This window comes from Thunnus maccoyii, chromosome 5 (assembly GCF_910596095.1).
Source record: "Thunnus maccoyii chromosome 5, fThuMac1.1, whole genome shotgun sequence".
In the NCBI taxonomy this organism is placed as follows: domain Eukaryota; kingdom Metazoa; phylum Chordata; class Actinopteri; order Scombriformes; family Scombridae; genus Thunnus; species Thunnus maccoyii.
Window position 1 is genome coordinate 3,117,554 of NC_056537.1, and position 22,546 is coordinate 3,140,099.

Here is a 22,546-nt window from a genome sequence, read left to right on the forward strand (position 1 = left end):
AGGACGAGGAGAAAAAAATCCTCTTTGTTAAGACGTAAGAGTAAAGTTTGACTTTGCTGTTGGCCTCCAAAGGTAGGGAGTGAATGAGCGGTCTTTTCCTCCTCTGCATTTTCATTCATTCATTACATCTATAACTCAAAACATCAGAATTATACAAACAGGACGACAGTTGTTTTCTTATGTGTTAATATTGCATTTTTAATTCCTCATGGGTCTAATCTGCAGGATCTAACTGGTTCTTCAGATGTGGTGGAAACACAAACAGGATGCACAACAGTGACTTTTAGTTCCAAGTTTAGTTCCTGAGGTTAGTTCTTCTTTTTCCTGGAACTTTTTGATCAAAATGGGGCTAAATACATCTATCACGGCAGCTTGGTGAAGCTCTGTGATGCATTGTGGGTATAAAACCAATGTGCACATGGCTCTCGGAGGGCACGTGACCACAGGTTTACAACAAAACAAAAAACAATATACAAGCTGCAGAAATCATCAGAGAAAAAGTAGGTTAATTATAGGGAAGTGTAGGGAGTAATATAGCTGAATAAGTAAAACTCATGCAGGGGATTGTGGGAAATCCTACCTTCCTCCACAGACACATTTCCGATGAACATCAGACTCCCGTGACCCTTCGTCAGCGCCATGCCGAAGCTGCAGAGACACAGAGAGGAGAGACTGAATCGTACTGTGTAACAAACATGCTGCCCTCTAGTGGTCAAACCACACAGACACAACTGGCTGTATCACCAGTGAAAACAAAACCATCAATTGTCGTGTCCTTTTAGTGAAATTCACAATTAAGTGATGATGAAAGAGTCTGATACAAACTGGATTTTTGAGGCTGATATTAATACTGATATATAAACAATTACAAAATATGATAAATACCAGCTAATATTATTTTATTTTTTTATAACATAAACATTTTTGATGAACATTTTCAAGTCTGTCTGTGACTGTGTGGACTAGTAGTGCGCCCGAATACAAATACATTATTCGGCAAAGCACAAATAGTGGGTTTTATACAAATATTTGTTTCATACAAATATTTTAAAAATAATTTGTTGGGGGTGTTCCCCAGAGATAAAGTTGAGCTACTGACACAAGCGAAGTGCTCCCAAGGGACTCTCCATAACCTGTTGTTCCCCTTCTCCTTTCCACAAAGTTAGGTTGTAAAAAATAGGCAATAAATGAAAAGTGCAAAGCAATAATTGCCTTTGAAGTTCTTTACTACACATGACACAGAGTGCTGTCTCTGTGTTATGGGTGTATAAATAGGTAGAGGTCTGTCTGCAGTGAGTTGATGAATAAAGTTTTAGCTCAGTAATCAGAGCAGTCGTCTATGATCTGGGAGACTCCAGTTCAAGACCCGATGTGGGGACCTCCTTCGTAAGGTAGTTTATTCATGAACACTTATTGTAACACTTTGATTTTCTAAAATTAAAAGTGTCATAAAAACAAAAACAGGATTTTTAAGCCTCTTTCCACTTTTATTCAAATACAAATACAGATACAAATAATTTTGCTGCCTCAACAAATACAGATACAAATACAAATACTGGGATCTCTGCACATCCCTAATGTGGACACACTGTGGATTTTGGCCTCACACACATATGGACACCTGACTGCTGTTTTAAGACAGACTTAAAAAACTGAGAACACTTTACATTTGTGTTTTTGTTTTTTTGTTTTTTTTTGCTATGCTATGCTATGCTAGCTGTAACAGATGGCAATTTTAGTCTGCCATCAATTTTTGGTCCAGAGCGAAACTACTATCGGATGAATTGACATTTGGTGAAGACATTCATGTAATAACTTCGATGTTCCTCTGACTTTTTCATCTAGCGTCACCATCATGTGATGAGGAATTCGTCCAAAACTCTGGTTTACAACTAAATACCTGCCAAACTAATGACATCCCCATCAGCCTCCTACTTTATGTTTGGTGCTAATTAGCAAATGTTAGCATGCTACCATGCTAATAGTCAACTTTATACCATTAATCCAAATCACTGCTGTGCCTATTTGAGTTAACGGTATAATGTTTAACTGACTAGTAGTTCTCACTTTCTGTGATGCCTCAGAGCGCTGATAAATACCCCACAAGTCCAATTAAATTGTTATCAACTATTAACATTATTAGGAAAACCAAGTTGCTCATTATTTTATTGACAAAAACTGACTATTATCAGCGTGAACTACATGTTTTCATCAATGAGTTACTGTTGCGTAAAAGAATAATGCGAGTTAAACTTTTCCTAAATCACCAGAGTTTAGAGTCGGTCTCCTGCTGCACTGACAGTCAGTCTGAGGGGAAAAAACTGGCTTTGTCACATGTTCTCGACATGACTGAACTGATTTATGATCATCACCAGTTTTTCTTTACCTCCGTGTCTAAAATCTGTCTGTCTTGTACTCCTACATGTTGTTTTTCTTGATTGAATAAATCTCGCTAATCTGAATCTTCCTTTAAATGTCAAATGTTACTGTCTAGTACTTTAGATGCTCTTTTATCCTATGATATAGACAGAAAACCTTTTGGATTTTTAGTACAACCCAAGAAAGAAATTATCTGAGAAAATACAACTTTAACCTCTAACATCAGAATTAATTTAGATTTTTTCAATTTGTTTTTTTTAAAGATGCATCCGGGACACATGAAGGATCTTTTTTGTGTCTGTGTTGTCTTTCTTCTTAGAAAGAGAATTTAAAAATGTTAAAAAAGACTTGAAGAAAAAACATAATATTTACCTGAAAGGCGTCTCATCAATGTTTGTGTAGAAATAGTCATTGATGAGGTACAGAGGTCTTTTCTGTTGGAGGAGAAGAGAAACATGTCACCATCAGAGTCGAGCCTTTAACAGTCCAGACATTAAAGGACGAGTTCACTATTTTTCAAGTCGGTGTTTAAACAACAGTCAGAAGCCCAAATGAACACTGAAACTTTTTCTTGCCGTAATCATTCCTCCTGTTTATACTGAACATTAGTGTAAAATTCCCTCTTTGTGTTTCCTCGGACAGTGTTTCCCTGTTGAGCTGCAGGTGGAAGTATAGTAACAAAAAGAGGAACTTTGGCACTAAAAAGACTGTAACGTTGAAAGATATCTACTTGATTTGACTCATTTGGATGCTGAAGCTTCATATTAGCTTCAGATAAACTTTTAAATACATACTGTACATTTTGCTGCTAATAATTATACAATATGCAAAAAAAAGGTGCTTTTACTTAAGTAGGATTTGCAGTGCAGGACTTTTACGTGTAACGGTGTATTTTTTAATTATGGTGTCGCTACGGTTACTTGAGCAACTTGCAGGTTGAATTTTTTACTGGATTTATAGTTAATGGAGGATTTTATTAGTGATATAAGATGAACATGCAGACATTCAGAGGGAAAAGTTTGAGCAATGTCTTCATTGATCACTCTCTCTTATGTGACGTCATCTTATTTTGAAGCAGATATGAAAGCAGCCTTACAGAAACAAGTTTCTGAGAGTATAGAGATATATTTCAACATAATTTCCCCACACATTAGTTTTTCAGTACTTCTTCCACCACTGGGTGTTTCAATGTTGAACCACAGCGTCCAATCAGACCAGTAATAGAACTCTTATTTATAATTAAACACCATTATTAAGAGTATCATCCCAAGATTTTATCAAAATTGACGAATGTGATGGAGAGGAGTAAAACCTTTAAATAATAACAATTATGATTAATATGATTACTTTGTGTTGATCCCTCACCCCTTTATCCACTGATGCTCTGATGTTCAGACTGATGCGGCCCGTCTCTCCCTTCACCATCGCTGTCCTCAGCTGGAAGTTTAAGACAAGATACAGAATCAAAATACTTTTCTCTTATATTATAACATTTGATTGACCCTTTCATGCATGAATTACGATAACCTCAGTCAGGAGGGTTTTTATTTCTCTTTAGGCATGAAAATTTTTTTTATAAAACACACATTTTTCAAGGAGTTTGTCCAACTTAGTGGACAGATGATTAATCGTCATTTTCTTCCAACATAAAATCAATACTTGGACATTTTAACAATTGTATTACTCCTTAGATGTTACTTGATGTTACAAATTTTATTTACCTGCAAGGGTCTATTACTATAGAAGGATTGGCAAGATGTTCCTGAGCTGTTGAGCATTTCCAGCCGGCCGGCGGCCATCTTGGTTTTGAGAAATTTGTGTTGCACTTACAAAGGCTGGCCAATAGATGGCAGCGTATGTGACGACACACTAGAGTCCACTGTGTTGGCTGATGTGCAACTATACCATCAAAACCCCATGCATATATAAGAAAACGGCTTTCCACTGTAGTGACCACTATGCATGAAAGGGTTAAAACATGTGAAGGTTCTGACTTCTTACCATCTCCTCTGTATCCTCCCACTCCACCTCAGACAGATCCACACTGTTGTAGTTTGGCTTTGGCTTCAGTTTCTTTCCATCTTTGTACTGTTGGGCAAAGGAGACGCTGTTACTGAGTGTGTGTGTGTGTGTGTGTTATAAATATTTAATACCTATATCCCCTTAATGTACCCTTCAGGACTTCTGCTATATTGTGACAGTACATTATCTAGTAAATCAGAGCTGCTGCAGGGCTCTAAATTTATCACTTTGCACTGCAGCTACTTTCTGTCTGATGTAATTTATGTTTGTAGTATTTTGTTCTGTTGTTTGGTGTCACATTGTGTTTTGTTATATACAGTTGCACTCATAAGTTTACACACCCTGGTAGAATTTGAGAAATATTTGCCATTTTTTGGAAAATATGACTCATGATGCTGAAAACTTTTTTTTTTTAATTTAGGGATGGAGGTCAGGTGAAGCCATTTATTTTCACATTATTGTGTTTTCCCTTTTTAAATCATAATGATAACTTAAATCACCAAAATGGTGCCGATCAAAGTTTACATACCCTTGAATGTTTGACCTGATAATAAACAAACAAGTTGACGCACACAGGTTTAAATGGCTATGAAGGGTAAGTTTCCACACCTGTGACTGGTTTGATTGTAATTAGTGTTTATGTATTAATAGTCAGTGAGTTTCTCAGCTCTTGAGAGACTCCTGCACATTGCATCCAGGGCTGCTCTGACTGTACTGGATACTGAACCATGAGGAAAACAAAAGAACTGTCAAGGACCTCTGAGAAAAGGGAGTTGAACTTTATAAATCAGGAAAAGGATATAAAAAGATATCCAGAGATTTGAAAATGCCAATCAGTAGTGTTCAAGCTCTGATGAAGAGGTGGAAAATGAAGGGTTCTGTTGATACCAAGCCACAGTCAGGTAGAACAACAAAGATTTCAGCCACAATTGCCAGGAAAATTCTTCAGATTGCAAAGTAAAACCGACATGTAACTTCAGCTGAAAGTTGCATGTGGCTGTTTGAAGATGCATAATAAGGAGGTACTTGAACAAAAATGGACTGCACGGTCAAGTTGCCAGAAAAAAGCTGTTACTGTGCCAACGCCACAAAACAGCCTGCTAACAATATGTCAAACAGCACCGAGACAAGCCTCAAAACTGCTGGAACAAAGTTATTTGGAGCGATGAGACCAAAACTGAGTTTTATCATCACAACTATAGACACCATGAATGGTTCACATCTTACAGATTCTGCCAGGGGAATGTAATGAGCACAACTGTATGTGAAATAACGAACGCCTTGGAATACATGACAGGTTTTAGATAAATAAAGGGTGCAAAGAACTCACCAGAGGTCGAAGGTCAGGGTGAGCCAGGATGTAACCGTTGTTGGTGATGAGGAAGGCGTAGCCGTGAGCTCCCAGCTGAGGAGGAAGAACATCTCAACGATGAAGCTCGTACTGTAAAAACTCTTAAAAAGATCTTAAAAATAAAAAAGGATGTAGATTTAAACATTTCCAAGAACTAAACTGAACTCACCATGTATCTGGGCGCCAGTTTCATCACCTCCATCAGCGGAATATCAGAGCCGACTACGCCCAGCAGGATCCCATGGGACAACTGGAGAGACAGGCAGCAACATTTAACTCAGTTCAGACGTCTGAAAGGCTGAAAACATCCTTTTACTACCATGTAAGTTAATGTTATGAAATATAAGCCTTATTAAGCTTCGTAAAAGTAGAATTTATAGCAGATCTGTTGTATTGGATAACATCAGATTAACAGATGTTCCTAATAAAGCGCTCGGGGAGTGAATGTACCGTCTCCTTCTTCTTGCTGAACACCGGCATGGCCACTGACGTCATCAGGAGGAGACTCTGAGCTTTGGTGGTGAAGAGCTGAGACGCAGAAACACAATTAACACACAGTGGGATTATTTTAAAAAAAACACATCCAACATCAAAGACGTTCAAGTTGAGACGTTCAGTGTGAGAATGTCTGCAAATAGTGTTTCTCTTCACGTTAACCTCCGCTGATATAAAGTAGTAGAAGAAGTATTGAGACTGAAGTAAAATTAGCAATAACAAAAGTAAAAATCTTTGCTTTCAAAATCTTATTTACTTAAAAGTAGGATAATTAAATGCAAAGTTTACTTAAAGTATCAAACGTGAAAAGACTTTTTATGCAAAATGTATTTATATCTGCTGTCTATACAAATATAAAGTATTCAACTCTCTTCGATGTTTTCATGTTTTATTTTTTTAAAAACATGAAATTAAAGATTTAATGTAACTTTTTTTTCTACTCTGATCAACAGAAACAGACGCTTAAATGTGACAACAGACCTCTACAAAGTGATCTAAATTAACTACAAATATAAAATACAAACATCTGAAAACTAACCAGTAACTACAGCTATGAAACAAATGTAGTAGAGCTGCAACGATCAATCAATTAATCGATTAGTTGCCAACTATTTTGATAATCGATTAATCATTTGGAGTCATTTTTAAAGAAAGAGATGTCAAAATGTGAATATTTTCTGGTTTCTTTAGTCTCTTTGTCAGTAAACTGAATATTTTTTTGGGTTGTGAACAAAATGAGATATTTGATGACGTCATCTTGGGTTTTGGGAAACACTGATCAACATTTTTCACTATTTTCTGATATTTTATAGACCAAACAAACAATCGATTAATTGAGAAAATGATCAACAAATTAATCGATAATGACATGTGCTGCAGCCGTAAAATGTAGAAGATTAAAAAGTACAATAACTTAAATGTGGTGAAGTGTATAAAGTAGCATAAAATGGAAATACTCAAGTAAAGTACAACTACTTCAAAATTGTACTGAAGTGAAGTACTTGTGTAAATGTACTTTACTGAAGGTTCATTCCTGCTACCAAGTGTTAATGTGTGAAGACAAAGTACTATGATTGTTTAGATGTCGTCACAGAGGAGTAAATGAATGAATGGATGGATGAATGAATGAATATGACGTCATAAACCATTCACACCTCTCAGATTAGAGTCAGAACTAAACATGAAGCAGCATCGTTCAGTTTTTATGCTCCACAAACCCGGAACAAACTCCCAGAAAACTGTCATGTCTCATGTTTTGCCGCTGCCTTTTATTTAAAGTCCTCCTCCACTCAAACATGTGTTTTTCTTCTTGTTCTCTCACTCAGATGTTTGATCATCACTATGTGCAGAGTTTGACACTAGAAGACTGAGGCTGTAGTTTGTCTTGGTGTTATATCAGGTTTTACTGTCTGGTGTTTGTGATTTATCCATATTTTTCTTATTAAACATGGTAAATAACTGAAGATGTTGCACGTCTTCAGTTATCTAAATATAATCATTACACATATTATCAGTGTATGTTGCAGCTCTGAAGTTGAGCTGTAGGTGGCGATGTACAACTGTTTAATATCTTAGAGAGTTTAAAACCACAGTGATGGTAAAGTATAAATACTACAATCACTACTATGTAGGCCAGCGGCTCTCAGCTTGACTGTTGGGTCAAACCAGCAGGTCATGAAGTCACTTTTTTTTTTTTTTAAAGAGATGAAGCCAAACAATACTTAACTATACAAGTTTTTACTCTTATCTTTAACTTAAGAACTAAACTCTGTAATTCCAACAAACGTTTCTGTATTTGCAGCTGCTAAAACAGACTATTCATCTAAAACTACAACTTCTTCTTCTTCTTTACCTCTTTGGTGTTGGGAAGCTGCCAGAGTGATGAGGGGAAGGCCCAGAGGATCATGGGAGAGTGAGGCGAGAATGAGGGAGGAAACAGACACACAGATGAAGGTGAAGTGATGATGATGATGATGTTGAAGCAGTTGACCCCAAATGTAAATGCAGAAAATGACTTAAATACATGATAGATGCTTAAAATATGAATCTCTAGTATATATATATATGTTGAATTGCTCCTTTAAGCTCTCTGATTGGCCCCGCCCGGCTCACCACGGTGTCCATGTAGGCTTCGGTCCAGATGATGTCATGGTCGTGGTTGATGACCATCGGCCGGCTGAGCACGTGCAGGTACTCCATGACGTTCTCCTGCACGTCGGCCAGCGTGGAGATGTGTGTGTAGTAACCTGAGAAAACACAACAGAGCATGCAGTAGATATATGCGCACACACACACACACACACACACACACACACACACACACACACAGACACACAGCTGACCTTTGTTGTTGCAGGCGATCCACTTGGTGTTCTGGGCGAAGGTCATCTCTCTGCCGATCAGGTAGGTGAAGACTCGCACCTGAACAGAGAAACACACCTGTTTACCTCACCTGACGTGTTTCTGTGCTTCACTCTAGATCTGATGTTTTTTTGTTGTTGTTGTGTTCGCTCTAGAATACACTTCTTGGTGCTACTTGGACACATCATCAGTAATGAACCCGAGGTCATAGGGTGTTTCGGGTCTTAGATCATCAGACACCCTCACCCGGGTGTCAAGGGTGATCAGCCTCCAACTTGTGGCCCACTACTCCAAGGATCCCCCCTCGGGATCCACAGCCCCATCTTGAGGCTTTCTCCGCAGCCTCTATGATGTTCTTGATGGCTCTTTTGCACAGCTGGCCTTTTACTCCGAGGAGTTTGAGGGTTCGGTGTAATGACTGGCCAGCGAACCTCCGGCATCCCACCTCAACTGGTTCACCGCGGGCTTTCCAGCCTTTTGCTCCTGCAGTCCGTCACCAGCTCAGCGTATTTGGCCCTCTTGCGCTCATTAGCCTTCAAATTATTACTAACACAGAATTGCAGATAATTATTCAGGAAATGGTCTTAATTTAAGGTGATTTCTTTGAGCTCAGGTCTGTTGGCTGACTGAAATATCTCTCGAGCTGCAAAATTAGTCGATTAATCGATTAGTTGTCAACTATTAAATTAATTGCCAACTGCTTTCATAACCTATTAATCGTTTGGAGTCATTTTTAAGAAAAAAAAAAGTCCAAATTCTCTGATTTCAGCTTCTCAAATGTGAATATTTTCTGTTTCTTTGTGTTGTGGACAAAATAACACATTTGATTTGTCATCTTGGGCTTTGGGAAACAGTGATTTTTTCTGACATTTTATAGACCAAACAACTAATCACTTAATCAAGAAAATAATTAACAGATTGATCGTTAATGAAAATAACTGTTGGTTGCAGCCTTATAATATCTTAACATCTATTTAATGGATTGCTATAAAATCTTAAATACAGACATTCATGGATTCCAGATGATGAATCCTTCTGACTTTGGTGACTTTTCCTCTAGCGCCACCATCAGGTTGACTTTTTAATTCTTTTATGATATTATTCTTAAATGGTTTGCTGTGAAATTTGCTTCACGTTTCCCCGACGGTGGAATGTAACTGATGAGCTTATAAATGATGCTGTTTCGTTAAAATTTAAACTCTCAAACTTTTTGGCTTGTGGCCTTTTATAAAACATCAGTGTGTAGTTTCAAACTGTTTGAGGCCCAAAGAGGGAAAGTTCCTCAGTAAAACATACAGCGGTTCTCAGCACACGCAGACATAAAGGCTCAAAAATAGACATAATTTTCTTGGTTATTTTTGGTGAGTATCTGGAAAAGGATGAGTCTCACCCTGCGATCAGGCCAGTTGAATTCCTCAAAGACTGACTCAAAGTCCTCCATGGCTCCGTCTGTGATCAGCATGATGGCCTGGTTACACATGCTGCCCTGACCGTTCACCCTCGCCTGCAAACACACACACACACACACACACACACACACACACACACACACACACACTGACAGTCAACTGAGGGTTTATTTCATAGAGGAGCAACAATCGAACAAAACCAAGCAAACTGACTTTTATTTTGTTTAGGATGGGAAGTCATTCACACACACTTAAAGTGCTTTTGTTCAGCAGGAGAGTTGACCTCTGACCTCGGAGCGACACGTTACCTCATTGAGGATTTTGAAGGATTCCTTCATGGCGTTCTTGATCTTCGCTTCTCCTTTAACATGCAGCTCCTCCACCAACACCTTAAAGTGCTGAGAGAGAGAGAGAGAGAGAGAGAGAGAGAGAGAGAGAGAGAGAGAGAGAGAGAGAGAGAGAGAGAGAGAGAGAGAGAGAGAGAGAGAGAGAGAGAGAGAGAGATGAGTGTTTTATATCAGCAGATTGTTCTCTAATGACACTTATGTTCATTTATCTGTTATTTACCATCTAACCAAGTACATATGTAGCACAAAAAAGCACAAAAACGTGTCTTTTTAAAAAGTTGGAGACTGAATTTGTGTCCCCATATGGGCGGTAAGTTGCAACAATATGAGAGTTTGAACAGGTTGTTGTCCCCACAGTGTGATGTATGCATGTTATGTTCCCTAGCAACTTCCCTTTACGTCAACCATCACAACTACATCACAACCCCTAATCTCATCCTCTCGTTCCCTCCACTGTAACGCCGACACTCAGCCTGTCAGCTGCTGTCAATCAAACACAGACACCGACACGCCGTCCAGCCGTTAAAACTGTTAACATTAAATTTAAAAAAACACATGTTGACATTATTTTTGACTGCTAAAAGAAAGATTAAATGTAATTTCAGTTGGATTTTATCCCTTCAGCAGCCCTTTTAAGACCGGAGAGACAGACAGAACGTCGTCTCTTTCCAAAAATGTATTTATTTATTTACATAATTTAACAGGAACCATACAGATGTAATGATGTAAGAGGAAACATATGTAGGGCGTCTAGCTAAAGCTAATTTGCAGCACCTTTCCCTGGTGAGGCTTTTAAAACTAGGTTTGAAATGTCGTCAAACTGGTCCTCACAGAGATATAAATACAAACACACACACACACACACACACACGGAGCTCCAGGTTGACTCGGTGGTTTCTGATGTCGTTCCAAGAAGTAGGCCAAGAGGTTGATCTGATGATGACGCTGAGGGTATTCCCTCTGCGTGTTGTGTGTGTGTGTGTTGGCTGCTAAGACATCTCTTCAGCTCTTTAAGCCTCCATGAAGCAGATAATGGTTTTACCTCTCTGTTGTCCAAGTCGGCCTGGACCAGAGTGCCTCTGAAACACGGCTCCACGTAGCGAACGTAGTCCGTGTACTGCGGACAAGAGGAGACACACAGCGCAGGTTCAAACCCCTGATCCTTCACACCGGGGGGTCAGTTTGTTTCACTTTAATCTAGCTGATCACATGCAGAGCGCTACTGTCATTTAACTACAGCTGCAGCAATTAGTTGATTAACTGATCAACAGAAAATTAATCGCCAACTATTCTCATAATCAATTTGAGAAGAAAAATACAAAAATTCTGATTCCAGCTTCTCAAATGTGAATATTTTCTGGTTTCTTCAGTCATCAATGATAATTAATTGATTATCTTTGAGTTTTGGACTGTTGGTTGTGACAAAACAACATTTTAAGACGTCATCTCAGACTTTGGGTGACAGTGATCGACATCACGATTAAACGATTAACTATTCTGATGATCCAATAATCATTTTAGTCAAATAAGCTGGTTTCAGCCTCTCAGATGTGACGATTTAATGCTTTTCTTTGTCATGAATGACAGTAAACTGAATCTCAAGACATCTGAAGACGTCACCCGTGACTCTGGGAAACCATAACGGTCATTTTACATTATTTTCTGACATCTTATAGAATGGAACGGTTAATCGTCTCACAGCGATGACGTTGACGAAGTCGTTCTCTCCCAGCGTGTCCAGGATGGTGTTGATGGTGTGTTTGGCGATGGTCATCTTCAGCCCCTTCATGCTGCCGCTGATGTCCACCATGATGATGATGTCCTTCGGAGACGTGGCGGCCTGGATGTACCTGCGCACAGTTTTTATAGATTGACCTTTAATTTATTTTAAACAGGCTTTTAATGTAGTTATTTTAATTTATTTAGTTATTGTTTTAATTATTTAATATGTATTTGATGTGCTCCCATGATTGTTCGTTTTCTCATTGTTCTTTATTTGTCTCTGAAGCCCTTTGTACACTTGTTTCTGAACAATGTTATATATTTAAAGGTTATTATTCTGTTGAACAAGGCTCATCTTCTACTGCGATGCAAACCGATCAAATACATGCAAACACATCCCTGGTTTATTATTTATAACAGCGTATTTCTACTGTTTACATTGAGCATGTTTCAACCTTTATTTTTATATTAAGGTTCAGTGTGTAGTTGCTGATATTACGGTACATTTATTAAACAAAAATCCAACATCAGATACTTATATTTAAAGGCCCACTCCTTCATTTTTAAATACATTTGAGCTAAGTTTAAGAAGAACTTCATGATAAAAAAAGATCATTTTGTGTTTCTAAACTGATCAGAATTTAAAGTACAGACTCATGTCCCCGTACAGATCACATCCATTACTCATGTAAACAAAAATAAACTCCCTTGTTACTCTAAACAGTCTAAACGCGTCACTCTGAGGTTTTTTTTTTGTGTTTCCCAGCAGATGCATGCAGCAGCTTTTCCAGCTCAGCTGCAGTAACGCAGCATGACGAGGCGTTCAGGGACATATGCAGCGCTCTGGTATTATTTAGAAATGCATGAACAGTCGCATATGGTGCCATGTGGGCTGCAGTGACCCGGCTAAGGAGCAGCTTATCGTCTTTTCCAGAGGATCAGGGATCTCAGCCGACACACGGCCAGCGGCTCGACGGTCTCCGTCTGACTGAAACTCAGAGAGGGTGTTGTAATGTTTTCTCTCCGCATTAAAATATCAGTTTAATGAAGCTCTTAACGTCAGAGGGAACGACTCAACTCGATGGTCATGTTTGAGGTTTTAGTTTTTAATTTGCAGTGGTGGAAAGTTCAGGCTTTGGATAAACACACAATACTTGTTAGTAGATCAGTTCAGTGTTGGTTTGGATCCAAACATGAGATTTGTTGACAATAAGAAAAACATAGAAAACTTTACCATCATCCTTCTGTAGGATTTATTTGTTTTAACCTTATTTGCTCAGATCTTTCTCATAGAGGTGTCAGAACAGAAAACAGTTGAATGAGTCAACAACCTGTTTTATTGTTCAGATTCGGTTGTTTGACTGAACTCACCAGTTTCTGTTCCTGCAGTCGAAAGCTGCCACGCCGTTGGTGTCTGGAGTCCATTTAATACCTGACAGAGAAAAAATCACGGAGTCAGTTCACAAAACGATAACCTAACCCTCTTCAAATCACATCCTGATTAGCTCATAATCAGAGGAAACACGTGGTTATATTGGACTCATTGATAGACACTTGTACTGATCATGATAAAACATTTGACAGAAAATGATAAAATACATGAAGTAAAACCACTTTAACCTCCCACAGACATTAATAGTTCTGTGATTTTGCCCTTTTATGTGTTTACTATGTGAGGAGTGAACAGAAGCAGACTGAGCCCTGAGAGTAAGACAATAAAATAATCAATAATAACTATAGCAACTATTTTGATTATCAATTTATCGTCAATTCATGTTATATTTAACGCAAAAATGACAAACATTCCCGAGTTCCAGCTGGTCATTTATGAGGATTTGCTTCTATTCTTGGCCTCATGTGATCATAAATAAATATTTTCAGATCTTTGACTGTTGGTTCTTGCTGTTTCCTGGCATTTCATGGATCAAGTGATTAATTGATTTATCAATAAAGTAATCACCAGTTAATGAAAATAAGCATTGGTTGCAGCTATTTAAAGTAAAATAATTTGATTTGCTGAAGTCTCCATCTAACGTTATGATAAAGGAATGATAAATGAAACCACTAAATATACATTTCATCATTTTGGCTTGTTTTTTTCTCAAAGGAGAACACATGACACGCGACTTAAAGCGTCTATGAATGCAGTAACAGAAAAAAAACATGGGATTTAATTTCAGTTGGACTTTAAATTCACAGAATTTGTAAACAGAATGAAGATGGCGTCCAGCTTCAACCACCGTGAGCTCACCGGGGTAGATCCTGAAGAAACCGGTGGAACTGCCGAAGTACTGCCAGGTGAGCGTCGGATCCTTCTGGAAGTTACCGATGAAGACGTCGTTTAACGCCTCCGAGTTGTAAATGGCATTAAGGATGTTGGGATCTGCACACAGAGGACAAGAAGGAAACATCAGACCTTCACCAACAAACAAGTCCCAGTGCAATGTTGGAAAGTAATTAAGTAAATATACTCAATGCTTGTATTTAAGTAAACAGAATGGACTGCAATGTTTCCATTTGCACCCACAAACCCACACACTTTTCCCTCTAAACTTCTCACATGCTTTCATTTCAATAAATGTTCAAATGATCCAATATTTCAGCAAAAATCAAAGATTAGAGAAAAAGTCCAAAAACTGAAAACAGATTTGTGTATCAGAACTTTGTTTTTTCTTCTTTCCTCTCCCATTAATCATCTCACGACCCCTCAGATTTATCTGCTGACCCTTTGGAGGGGCCCCACCCCTAGGTTGGGAACCACTGGACTAAACTAGCTAACTGTATATAAAGTAGTGTAAACTAGCTCCACCTCCAGCAGCTACAACAGTAACATGCTGCTCTAACACTGATGCTTCACTATTAATAATCTAATGATGTCATATATAATAATATATCAGTCAGAGGGACCAAACCACTACTTTTACTGCAATACTTTAACTACATCAAGCTCATAATACTTATGTACTTTTACTGCAGTAGGATTTTACATGCAGGGAGTATTTTTACTGTGAGGTTTGTGGATTATAACAAAGACATTGTTTCTGCAAACACACGGAGATGTAAAGGTTGACCTCTGACCTTTGTTGTAGACGTTGGTGGGAACCTGGATGTTGCTCTGCTGCGTGTTCACCAGCAGGTTGTTGAAGTGTTCGTTCTCCTCCAGGGGAAACTCTCCGCCCAGCTCCACATAGTTCCCGTCCTCGTCCGCCGTGTTGATCATCATGGAGTTGTAGTAATCGAACTGAGAGGAGAGACAGGAAGAGGACATGAATCATCTGGAGTCTATATCTCTCCTCACTCAGTCAGTACCACCTGAAACCACCTGGATTACCTGAAAACCCCCAAAGCTGAATGAGACAGGTGTCATTTCCAAAATAGGATTCAAAAGAAATGACATCAAAGAACAACAAACAAATCAAATAATGTGGATTTTATACAGCATAGCAGGGAAAAGACTGGATCTTTAACATCCTTTTCTTCTATATTAAGTTTTTAAAAATAAAACAGTTTAAGCTTTAGAAATAAAACTGGACCAACAGAAAACCTCCCTGCAGTACTCAGGTATCACATACTAGGATCACAGTACTCCAGTGGAGACTTCTACTGCACATTAGAAGTAGTTTGTACAACAGAAACTACCTTGTATTCATGACACTCATGATATAAATATTTATAGATTCAGTGTGACTCACACTACCTGAGAATATCATCATCTCTGATGTGCGTTGCAAATAAATAAATCCATAAATCTGCTTAGAAATCCTTAAAAAAAAGACGCTCCTTTTAATTCAGAACTTGCCTGAGAATCGTCTCGTTTTTAAGTTTTCTTCAGTATCAAATTAATCCAGTGATAGTTGACTAAATATCCATCATAAATTGCAAACAGGAAGTGCTAATAGCTAATTCGGCAAACTTTAAATGGTGTCATTTCGCCGAAATGTCAACAAATATAGGCTAAAAATACGGGGTTCAAGCTGTAGCCCGCAGCGTTTTATGGTCCCCAAAGCATTATGGGAAATGTAGTTCCAAAACTGAGAGCATGATTTTCCCCCTAATTGAAGTAAGACAAGGAACAAAAAATAATAATAGGGGAGACAAAACACATTAATGTTAACTTTTTTCACGTTAGACTATCAATATCAAATATTAATGCTCAGACTTTTATATTCCTGGAACACTGACACTCCTCCATCCATTCATATAAGCTACACATATTTACCCTGTGTTGGAAACCAGTCGACAAAAAGACAAAAAAACTCTTATATTAAAACGATGGGGGTTGTTGGGGGATGTCTCAAGTTTGTCGAGGAGTGGGGTGGACTTCGAAAACCTCTGAACTAAAAGAATCCATCAACTGATTCAGTTGAACAGATAATCTCCAGTCAAAAATATGTTTTAGTGTCTTAGTGTTACTTCGTTTGGATGTTTGAGCTTCTCTGGGCAGAGTTTGTTTTCACATTCATCTGCTGAAAGTGGAATGTTTTTCTGTGCTCAGTAAAAACCGGATATTAAGGCATGATTTGTGACATCACAATTTATTTGGAAGCCAATCGTGGTCCAGTATTCAACTTACACAAGTGTGATGTGGAAACTTGAAACCTCCAGAGCACAAACACTGAGAACAGACTTAACAGTGAAGGAGGAGACGTCTGGTGTCCAGCAGGAAAACTTTCGATATTCACAGATTCTATGATTTTTAATGAGGTAGAAGGAGTAGATGTAATTTCAAGAATTTTAGACACAAATTACTATATATTCAGAGTGCTTTATATACATCTTAAAACATGTCTGAAGGGGATCTTTTATGTTGTATACACATGATAATATTACAATTTTTGCATTGCCAGAATAATCTAAAACTGCAAAAAAACAAACTGGATGGTTTTCTGAGTGACTGGAAGTTTGCATCATCTTAGCAGGAAAATAAAACAGTACAAAGTCCATATTGTTTGAAAAATCTATTGATAAGGTACAAGTGAGGTTGTTTAATTAGCAGAAGAGGGAGAACTGCAGGTTCAGTAAAGTGATTTAAGTTTTTCCATTCAATGGAAACACAAGAAGAATTAATGATTAAAGGATAGGTGCAGATTTTTTCAAGTCTATCTTCATATAATACTAACATGTCATTATGTAGGTGGAAATAGGTCTTGATCGCTGTAACATCGCTTCCTACTCTCCACACTGACCCTGAAGGTAAATACAGTGTAAGAGATGGGAGGGGATACAATCTGGTAGTCACTGTTTGTTTGTTGTCGGTACTGGAAACCAGCTTATTAGTCATGTGTTACCAACAGAGTGAAACACAAACACAGTATTAACTTGTAGTTATGTCAGTCTTTGAAATCGAGGAGGAATTTACAGCGTATGACGAAGCATAAGTGTATACACCAGAATTTACAGATTATATAATGAACTCCAGTACATCACCACCTCCCACTACGACCTCAATAATGAACTAAAACAAAAGTAGAATTATCACCTTTCTCAAAATGTCAACAAAAAATGAAAATGTATAAGCTCTGTAAAAGTAGAATTTATGGCAGATTACATTAGATTGCACAAGTGTTCCTAATAAAGTGATCGGTGAGTGTAGTTTCGCAAAATTATGCATCTATGTCACACTGTAACTGCTCATATGACCTTAATGTGCTACAGTATGTACGTCCTGTGTGTCGTTTCCTTGCTGTAGCGTCGACCCAGTTCCCTCACAGGATCAGTGAAGTTTGATCTGATCTAATTTCAGGTGTCAGCTGAAGCTTTAAAGCTTCTACTGACTGGCCGGCTGTTACCTCTGACCCACACACACACACAGTTAGCGCGCTAACGTTAGCATCCAGCTTAGAGCACAGCTGAGACTGTAAAAATCACACAGACCATGATAAAACCATGATGATGTATTGTTGTGTTTCTCTGCAGGTTTAGTGTGCAGTAATGTGAACATAAAACTACTGGTTGGCTGGACTGTGACACCAACATAACTATAAACAGCTGCAATGGTCCTTTAAAAATAAGAAAAGCACCAACCTCTAAAGTAGCGTTGAATTCGTGGTACAGGTCAGCGTCTTCTGCTGATTCTGCTAACCTCTGAGACAAGAGACAGAAAATAATATAATAAACCAAACAGACCACACAAGCACAACAAATAAAAGTGTTTCAAATGTTTTGGGGGAGAATTATAAAACATGTAAGTACCATGTGAGGGATAATCCACAAAAGGTTCTGCAGCCTCTGACTAATGGTTCCCAACCTTTCTGGATTGTGTTACTGTAGGTAATGCACTTCAGTGTCATCACAGATTTAAAGGACGTGTTCACAATTTTTCAATTGTGTCTTAAAACAACAGCCAGGAACCAAAATGAACAGTGAAACATGTTTTTTTCTTGCTGTAATCATTCCTCCTGTTCATACTGACCATTAGAAGATCCCTTCATAATGACCTTACAATGGAAGTGATGGAGGACAAAATCCACAGTCCTCCTTCTGTACAAAAATGTATTTAAAAGTTTATCTGAAGCTAATATGAAGCTTCAGCGTCCAAATGAGTCAAATCAAGTAGATATCTTTCAACGTTACAGTCTTTTTAGTGCCAAAGTTCCTCTTTTTGTTACTATACTTCCACCTGCAGCTCAACAGGGAAACACTGTCCGAGGAAACACAAAGAGGGAATTTGATGCTAAAAAGACTGTAAATGTGTCAGATATCCACTTGATATGACTAACTCAGACTGCTGAAGCTGAATAGAAGCTTCACATCAACTTTTAAATGACTGTGTGGATTTTGGCCTCGATCACTTCCATTGAAAGCACATTTGAAGGATCTTTTAATATCCAGTATGAACAGGAGGAATGATTACAGCGAGGAAAACCTCTTTCACTGTTACTATGGACACCTGACTGCTGGTTCAAGACACACTTGAAAAATTGTGAAGTCGTCCTCTAAGATTTAGGTAAAACCATGACCTGAAAACAGTAAAACCAAAGTGATTTTTTTTCTTGTTAATGTTTTTATAATGTTTAATTTGAGGCCTGGTGAGGTAAAACTGAGAGAAAATCTGTAAATCATCTTTCGACCCCTCAGATTTACCTTTCTGATAAAGCACCCATTATAAAGAGTTTATAAATATTAATTAATGGCTTAATTAAATATTAATAATAAGCATAATTTTGGGGAAAAACCCTTTCTTTCTATACCACCATAACATTTGCTTAATCTAATTCTTTAGCATGACATCTCTGATGTTCAACCAGAAAGAGCTGCAGAGCATCCAGACTGAAATCGATTTATTAACAATTTATTAACTTTTATAACTGCATCAGCTCATCAGTCCTGCAGTTATAAATGATTATGAATCATTAATAAAGGGTCTGCAGTTATATTTAATAAGTCACTAATGAAAATATATAAAGTCAGCAGTTATAAATGTTGATTTTCATCTGGATGCTCTGCAGTTCTTACTGAAACTTCATACATTTAGACTAAAGTGAGCTTCCTCATCCTCACCTTCACCGACTTCATCTTGCTTCCCAACATTCGCTCGATTTCGTCGGAGTAATCCTTCACCAAGTCGCCTCCGTCCAGCTCCACGATCTTAATGATGGACTCCACGTCCTTCAGTTTCTGAGAGGAGACAAAAGCAGATATTGATCAGTGAGCTTCACTCTGTATATTTGCTCCAGGTGAGTCGGTGTTTGCAGGTGTGTCCACATACTTTAACAATATAGTGTCGTTTTATATCCACTTGACCAGATGTTGGAAGCTGCGTTTGTCAGTGAAATGTATCACATTTGTCTCTTTAGTGTTTCTATATTGATATGCAAAACTGAACTCCATCAATTTAGCTTTTCACTCCTTTAACTTTATCAGACTCATGATGGACAGTTACTAAAAAAATAAGGTTCAAAATAGATGCAGCAGAACTACAGATAAAGTTTTTTAAGCCCCACAAAGTCCCTAAAAATAATATTTTATTATTTTACATGCACAATATATGAGTCTTTCTTTTATTACATGTTTTCCACCATGAGGTTTTACTTATAATTTCTTACTAACCAAGATAAATAACTTTTATGCTTTAAAATCTTTAGCCTGGCTTTTCATTAATAATAACTTATAGACATTATTTACTTTCTTTAAATCACTTATTTTATTGTATTCATGTTGTAAAATATTCTTTCCTCCTTATTGATTTTCCAGATGGATTGATTGACACAATAATACCTGAATATATAAGACAGTATATACTGTACATGTGGTGTCAGGCTAACATGAAACATAAACACATTCACATCATGAGACATCACAGTAATATTTATATGGATCATGTTTGCACAAGTTAACATCCATATCTCACGCAAACAAGATATTCAGTCCATCTTGTTAGTTCATTATTATCTTGTAGGGATGTGCCCGAATACAAATACATTATTCGGCAAAGCACAAATAGTGCTTTTTTTTGTTGTTGTTTTTTTAACGAATATTTGTTTCATACAAATATTTCAAAAATTATTTGTTTTCAGGAAGAAAAATAAACCATGTCAAATACCAGCGTGAGGGTCGGTTACATCACTATCTCAGTGTCTCTCCTCTGCTGAGGGGAGTCACATCCACCTGCTACATGACGCACATTTCCTAATTTGGACATCACTCTCGGAGTTGGGGGTGTTCCCCAGAGATAAAGCTGAGCTACTGACACACGCTTCATGAACACTTATTGTAACACTTTAATTTTCTAAAATTTAAAGCGTAATAAAAACAAAAACAGGATTTTTAAGCCTCTTTCCACTTTTATTCGAATACAAATACAAATAATTTTGCTGCCTCAGTGCAGATACAAATACAAATACTGGGATCTCTGCACATCCCTATTACCTTATATGCATTACATATTATTTTGTGCACATTAGACCCATTTAAAAAGCACAAACGCACAAACTAAAGTAACTGGTGTCACTAGAAGATGTGCCAAAGTGAGTGGTGATATCTCTTGTTCAAAGCATCAATTTTCAAGTTATTTTTCAAGTTATTTTTGGAATCCTTTTGATGTAGACTCGTAATCTCGATCTGACCTGTTTTATTTCAGGATGTTTCCAGAAAGTGAAACAGATGAGACAGTGAATCTGATCTCATGCTGTTGACAGATTGGCTTGTTTTTTTATCAGTGAGACTCACTCTCAGATTAAATCAGCTGCTGTTATATGTGGATGTGGGTTTTTTTTTTTGTTTTGTTTGTTTGTTTTTTTCACAGCGAGTCTCTCTGAGGTAATCACTTTCTCTGGATCAAGAAGCTCGATGTGGATCAGCTGGCTGAGAGTGAGGAGGGACGGCCCAGTGTGGTTATTTATACTCTCAATCACTCGATTAAGTCATTCGCTAATTCCAATTAGTCCAAGCAACCCAATTACTGTGGCAAATACATGAACAGAGCCAAACATTTAGTGTTACCTCAGCGGATCTCTGCTGTCTCACCTGACCTGCATCATTCAGACAGAAAACACCTGAAACTTCACATCAGACTGTGAGTGATGCTTTTTACAGGTTGACAAATCTGACATATTTGTGGATTGAAGCTGCTGAAGAAATACACATTTACAACAGAAACATTCTGCATAATTAAAATTTAATTTCTAAAGTAATTATAGTGTTCTGCCAGCACCTAAATATAACCATCAAAAGGGTAGAAATGAAATACGTCATCATTGAACATTTTACTCATATGTTCAGTATCAACAGTGCATCAGTCACCATTAATGCCTGATATTCAGCTGCTATGTCTGTGATTTTACTGTGTAATGTCCAAGCAGCAACCTCTGGGGTTGTAAAATAAAGCCAATGCAGAAGTGCCACAAACTGCAGTTCCTTGAATGACCACTTGAGGCTCCAAAAGCGAGTCAATCCCCATAGACCCCCATGTTAAAATGCCCAACTTTACAGCAGAAATAAACATGTTTACAGCCTGGTACAAACAACGGTTTTGGTCTCTGTAGCTAATTTCCTCTTTCATGACAACTGTACGGGGGGTGAATTTTTTTATAACTCACCCGTTAAAGTTTTATTAAGCCGTAAAGTTATGCATAATGAAGGACATGGCTGCTTTGAGTGACAGGTCCGCCAGCCGCTAGGTGGCTTGTTTCAGCCGTTTGGCCCGCCTCTTTGCCCATTTTTGATTGGCTGGGAGTTAGGCAGCATCACGCACTACCAAGATGGCGACGGCCGGAGCGGCTCGCTTTGAGCTTCAAAACCACTCTTCAGAAACCAACGGGTGACGTCACGGTAACCACGTCCATATTTTTATACAGTCTATGGTGATGTCCTGTTTACCTGTGTTGCTCATGTTAAATACATTTCTTTCTTTCTGTTGTTTTGTTTCTTTCCATTTATACGTTTTTTTCTGTCTGACCTGTTTGGTTCCTTTAAGGCTGAGCATGTTGTGTGTAATGTTTGTAGTCACTATGAGCTGATAT

General features: G+C 37.9%; 1 protein-coding gene across 1 annotated transcript in view; it reads right to left on the bottom strand.

Moving 5' to 3' along the window:
• The window catches only part of LOC121897034 (voltage-dependent calcium channel subunit alpha-2/delta-4-like), an 85,217-nt gene that overhangs the window by 45,901 nt on the left and 16,770 nt on the right, over nt 1–22,546 (bottom strand). Inside the window, exons 3-21 of the mRNA XM_042411276.1 lie at nt 19,587–19,703; nt 18,111–18,170; nt 15,165–15,327; nt 14,338–14,469; nt 13,458–13,518; nt 12,064–12,214; nt 11,407–11,481; nt 10,326–10,415; nt 9,999–10,112; nt 8,590–8,668; nt 8,360–8,493; nt 8,100–8,117; nt 6,203–6,280; nt 5,922–6,002; nt 5,732–5,806; nt 4,381–4,467; nt 3,745–3,816; nt 2,752–2,813; nt 581–648 (exon numbers count right to left, since the gene is read on the bottom strand). Coding sequence (XP_042267210.1) covers nt 581–648; nt 2,752–2,813; nt 3,745–3,816; nt 4,381–4,467; nt 5,732–5,806; nt 5,922–6,002; nt 6,203–6,280; nt 8,100–8,117; nt 8,360–8,493; nt 8,590–8,668; nt 9,999–10,112; nt 10,326–10,415; nt 11,407–11,481; nt 12,064–12,214; nt 13,458–13,518; nt 14,338–14,469; nt 15,165–15,327; nt 18,111–18,170; nt 19,587–19,703 — 1,717 coding nt within the window. The remainder of the gene's footprint in view (nt 1–580; nt 649–2,751; nt 2,814–3,744; nt 3,817–4,380; nt 4,468–5,731; nt 5,807–5,921; nt 6,003–6,202; nt 6,281–8,099; nt 8,118–8,359; nt 8,494–8,589; nt 8,669–9,998; nt 10,113–10,325; nt 10,416–11,406; nt 11,482–12,063; nt 12,215–13,457; nt 13,519–14,337; nt 14,470–15,164; nt 15,328–18,110; nt 18,171–19,586; nt 19,704–22,546) is intronic.